This window comes from Empidonax traillii, unplaced genomic scaffold (genome assembly GCF_003031625.1).
Source record: "Empidonax traillii isolate 1590-97213 ecotype Southwest subspecies unplaced genomic scaffold, ASM303162v1 scaffold693:size341962, whole genome shotgun sequence".
Lineage (NCBI taxonomy): Eukaryota > Metazoa > Chordata > Aves > Passeriformes > Tyrannidae > Empidonax > Empidonax traillii.
Genome location: NW_020955886.1, coordinates 42731 through 48172, shown reverse-complemented (window position 1 = coordinate 48172; position 5442 = coordinate 42731). Strand labels below are relative to the sequence as shown.

At 43.0% G+C, this 5442-nt stretch overlaps 1 protein-coding gene across 2 annotated transcripts in view; it reads right to left on the bottom strand.

Moving 5' to 3' along the window:
• PPP1R3C (protein phosphatase 1 regulatory subunit 3C) overlaps window positions 1-334 on the bottom strand; it is a 3524-nt gene extending 3190 nt beyond the window's left edge. The window contains exon 1 of one of the 2 annotated variants that reach the window (XM_027899870.1): window positions 307-334. In XM_027899870.1, coding sequence (XP_027755671.1) covers window positions 307-320 — 14 coding nt within the window. In that variant the 5' untranslated portion in view covers window positions 321-334. The other variant, XM_027899869.1, reaches the window with a different exon arrangement.
• Between the last annotated feature and the right edge of the window lie 5108 nt (window positions 335-5442).

The following is a 5442-nucleotide window of genomic DNA, read 5'->3' as shown; positions in this document are numbered from 1 at the left end:
ACCAAACAAAAAAACCCAACCAAACAAAGAAAAAAACACCCGAAATAACAACAAACAGCCCAGTACGCAAAACCCGACGCCACAACCTGAGACAGGCTGCTGGAGGAGGCAACACCGAGCAGGCAGGGAAGGGGCGAGCAGCACCGCGGGGCGCTGCCCGGGCACAGGGGCCGCGCAGGGCGGGAGGGGCGCGGAGCAGAGGGAGCCGCGGGCTGCGCTCCCCGGGGCCGGCTCCGCTCGCAAAATCGTGCCGGGCGGAGCGGGACCGGCGCTTACCTGGTGCAGTGCATGGGGGCCGGCGTTCACCCGGTGCAGTGCATTGGGGCCGTGCCGCCGCCGCTCGGGGGCCGCTCCCGCCGCGCCGATGCCTTTATGGGGCCGGGCTGCGGCCCGCGGCCAAGGGGCGGCCCCGGCCCGGGCGGGGCGGTGCAGGGGGCTGGATGGTGCCGCCACATCCCGGCCGGGCTGGGGGTCCTCGTGCCTGGCCCGTGTCACCGCCGTGCTTGCACACCCCGGGTTCCCTCTCCTTCCCCCCCCCACCCCGGTCTGGCGCTGCCGTGCTCTCCCGTCCTTTAGGGAACGGCAGGAGTGAGGCCCCCGCAGAGCGGTTGCGGAGCTGCGGGCGGGCAGGGGTTCCGAAGAGGCTCCTGCTGATGGATGCATGGCACATGGATCAGCATGCTGTCTCTGTACGTATAATGAGAGTATTCATAGGACAGTAAGACTTCAGTTTCTTAGCTCTGCGCCTTGGTGACTGAAGTTCCTGCCTTTCGTGACAGTACATGACACTAAGTGTCACACAGATGAAGCCTGAAGCACTACCTGGCAATGCAGACAAGGCTTTGAAAAATACTGCTCTGTTTCCTGGTGCCAATTATTCAGGACGACCTTCCCTGGTCCTCTGCTTCTCGAGTTGCATCCCTGCTGCTCCCATTACTCTTCCTCTTTCCCTTCTCTTATCTTTTGGTTACTGCAGCTCCCTCTGAAAGACAGATGATATTTTCTCATCATTTGCTTAGGGAAAGTGCTAGAAAACAGTACCTGTGTGTCAGAAGCCTTGCTGGTAGCCTTACTAGTTGCCAAGGGTTAATTTTTCTTTAGGAGAAGCCACAAATACTTTCAGCTCAGCAGCCTGCCCGGCAGCAGTAAGCCAGGCCCAACATCCCCCATGGGTATAAGGGAGGACTGGACACATGGCTGGCAGTTATCAAATCCCTTCTATTTACCCATTATAAAAAATGAGTTAATAACTGGAGAAGTTTTATGAGCCTGCGCTACTCGAATGTTTGTCCATGCAGCTTCTCCCACAGCACCACTTAGTTGGGCTGCTGCATTATCAGAGATCACGTGCAGCAGCTGAGGCTGCTCTATCACGCTATCTGCAGGCATTAAATAAGAGCTGCTTGAAGCCTGCACAAAAGGAATTACCTCAAGGCTTTGTTACACATATTTCTGGTACTATGTTGTAGCTCATTGCACTGTTCGCTGCAATGAAATATTGTGCTCCCATTGTGGTAAAATACCTGTTTTGCCTGACCTGGAAAACATAATGAAAGATTGTTTAAAGTTATGTGCTTAGCAAAAAAAAGAAAGTACTGAGATGCAGAGCCTTTCATGGGGAGATCATTGCCCAAGTCAGTAAATATGGACTGGATACCACAACTTTGTGCCTAATTGGTAATCTGGAGCACATTCATGGCCATGGACTGGTGCCCCAGTTTCCAGTTGCCAATACAAGCAGAGAGCATTGTTTGGGGCCAGGGAACTCTTTCCTCATCCGAGGAGGCATCCCTGCATCGAGGCAAACTGACAGGGTTGTCTGAGTTAGCACACCAGTTTGTCCTGCCAGCGATGGTTCCCTAGCTGTGCTTTTTATAGAGGACTCAGGTTTCCAGATACTTTGGTTCAGCAGCTCTTCTGTCATCAGCAGATCTGTCTGTCTTACCTTTCAAATAGGGCTGCTAAAATGGGAGTACCAGAGGAAAAACATTCATTGTCTTACTATGCATTTGAGAGCATTTTGTGGCATATCAGCTTTTCTGACATTTGCAAGTGCACAGTGACAGAAATATATTCCTGGAAGAGGCAGGGCTGATTATAAAATCAAGACCCATCATAGGGGGTTGTACCTCCAACTGCCTCTGTAACATGGAAACCCAAATTGATCACCCAGACTAGTTCTTCATCTTTTACTGAATAAGTTGCACATTAAATGTAGTAGAATAATTGCAACAAGTTAGCAATAGTAAATACAGTTTTGTTATAGCTACTATAGTTTCACTGAACCTTAAATGTATATTTTTAAAAACAGTTTGCAGCCTAGATGATCCAGATGCAATGTAAGGCAGAGGCTCATTTTGCAAGGAGTTCACTGAGGTTGCTCGGTGACAAACAGACACTTGGATTCACACTGTTCTGTTTAAAGACATATGCTATTAGCTCCACAGTGAATGCTTTTATATGCAGATGCCCCTCTGGGTCTCACTGTTCTTCACCTGCCTGAACTAACAGAGACCTTTCAATCAGCAGCTCTGAGAGCAGGTAATGAGTGATCGTACCTTTCTGTCAGCTATCATCTGTTTGTTGGCTCTTGTCATTTTATTAAAAATGAAAGAGCTGCTTTTTTCAGCCTGTGTTCTGAAACTGAGTAGTTAAACAAGCTTTTTGTAGTTTAGTCTGACTTTATTACTTTCAGATTTCTCTTCTGTCTTCCTCCACAGCTTCAGAAGGGAAGGAAGGAAATACGTTGCAACTGAGGATATAGAAAGAGTAGAATAGCCTTTAGCATTTAATTGAAGCCTACTGAAGCAAAGATAAGCAAATATTTCCTTAGAGCAAAGTTAAGTCATGACCACATTTATAGTGGACACATAAAAGTCCAGAGAGAAAAAAAGATATCCATTTCACTTGTATGGTAATTGCATCCCTTGAGAAATTGCTGCTGTTTGCTGAGTGGGTGAGCAGTGCCAGCTCAATGCAGTTAGACTGTGCAATTGAACGGGGAAGTTTTTTATTTGATTTTGGGCTTGAAAGTGAAATCAATTGCTAGGCCTAAGAATATGTCCACCTTATTTTGACTGGCCCATGTGGTGTTCCTAGAGCATCCCACAGCACCTGTGAAAAATAAGACAGAGCTTTAAAGAATGTAAAGAATATCTGTGGTAACGACAGGACCAGGGACAATTCTGTCGCACAACGTTTACAGCCGCCGTCTTTTTTTTTTTTCCCCTTGAATTGAGCTCTTCTGTTCGATACTACTAAGACTGATCTTTGTAAATATTTACTATCTAATAAGTTTGGCTGCAAGTTTTTATGAATGTGACTGTGATGCAAATAGTAATTATTCAGGCTCATTGCAAGGCTGGTCAGTTGAGCCTGTGAGCCTTCGAAAATTTGAAATCACTGATTTATCTGGTGAAATACAGTGAGCAGAAGTCTTATTTAGTCCAAATAGAAAACTATTTTCTTTACTTGCTTCTCAGAACTCTTTGGTGAACTTTGAAAATTCCTCATAGTTATGAATATATACACAGGAAACTTGTCCTGGGAAATTCTGTCATTGTTTTAGGGGTTTCTTCATCACTGGCACAGTCCATATGAGGAAGAAATACATTTTTTACATTCTCAGAATATTTATTAGCCCATTTCTCATGCTTCAGTTAGGTCTAACATGCTATAGCCGTTGGGATCCCCTCACTGAGACATTTGTAAATTGTGATCACTTGTTAATAGGTAAATCACAGAAAGTCTAGAAAAAGTATTGCAGTGCCCCAGAAAGGGGCAAGCATGTGCAACCAAACACACATGCAAAGATAGATGGGGTTTATGTTTTCTTACAGCAAAAGGGCATAGGTCTAACTCATTGAGCATTGGCAGAGGATCTAGATCTCGTTTCATTTCAGTCAACAGTGCAAGTTCTTGCCACTCTTGGAATTTTGTAAGGCTAAATTCAAAGACGTTCAAATCTCAGACATTTAAATTCCTTGAAATTGAAAGCTTTGGACTGAATTAGAAGCTAGAAATTGATTTGAAATGTCTAATATTTTTAAGACTGATTAATGATAGATTAGTCAATTGTAGATTAGTCATCATTTTGGAAATGTATAGTGTAAGAGACGTGCATTGCTTTCTGAAACAAGTGACATAGAAAAAGCAAGAAAATGTATCTCAGGCTGCTCAAATGTTTTATGTAATATGATTATATTAAATTCAGGATATTTTGAGCAAGATTCCTTAAACAGCTTTTATGCAAAATGCAGCCTGTTAGAAGTATAATTGCTTTGCTAGTACATAGTAAGATGAAATAAAGACAATGCCACATTACGTATAAATTGCTGCACCTTAAAGTGAAAAGGAAAAGCAAACTGAAAGAAGGAAGAGCATGAATGTAGGTATTCATTCTTGGAATAACCTGAACTTCCCAAGAGTGCAGAAAACAAAACACATACATATATTTTATACATGATTATAAATCTAGCTTATAAATACAGATCAGTTTTTTAGAATGCAGAGGCTTTCCTAGATCTTTGAAAGAAATACAGTATTTCAATATTACAACATTCCTTTTCTCAATTTTTTGTGGATTTTATTTTTAACCACACAGCCAAGAAGGTTGAACCTTGATATTCTGCGGTCAAACATTTCATAAATATAAATCATGTTGCTATGTGTAGATAACCAGTGTTTATTCTGTATTCTTTTTCCTAGGCCAAGGTGAAGGAATTACCTCGGCTGATGAGTAGTCTTTTCCAAAGAAAATAGTAAGTGAAATGCTGCTTTGTGCAATTTGGTTTATGTTTAATGCTGTGTGAACAAGCAAATGTTGGCTGAGTAGACACTTCCATCAGCTATGTGGGAAGTATCCTCGTTCTTTCCAATCTCTTTATCCAAATGTGTACAATTCCCTACAGACTTGCAGGAGCCACATGATTATTCAATATGATTACCATTCACATAAGACTTATATTGAATAAAACCTTCATCCTGAATGAGCATTGCTGTATCTGACAGCAGCCCAGCTAACAGCTGCAATATGTTCGCCCAGAGTGTTCAGAAGTCTTTGAAGAGTCTGAATAACACTACTTTTCTTGTTCTGCCACCCAAGAGACATGATCCATTCCTGTATTTTAGGTTCTCTTACAAGGTTCTTTTTGTCTTGTCTATCACATGGGAAGAATGGGGCTTGGAAATCAGTACAGTCAAATTCTGTGTCAAGTTCTTCTTGGATTTTTTATGTGGGGAAGAAGCTCTCCCCTATGGCATCAGTCTAAGAGATGAATGAATCTCTTCTCTTTCAGATGTAGTCTAATTTCTAACCACATCAGACAAAAAGTTTGAGTTTTTTAGGATGTGCCATAGCTATCCTTTTTTGAATGTACAACATATATATATATATATAAATGTATATTTCTCCAGTTTCACAAGGGTCAAATTTCATGCAGA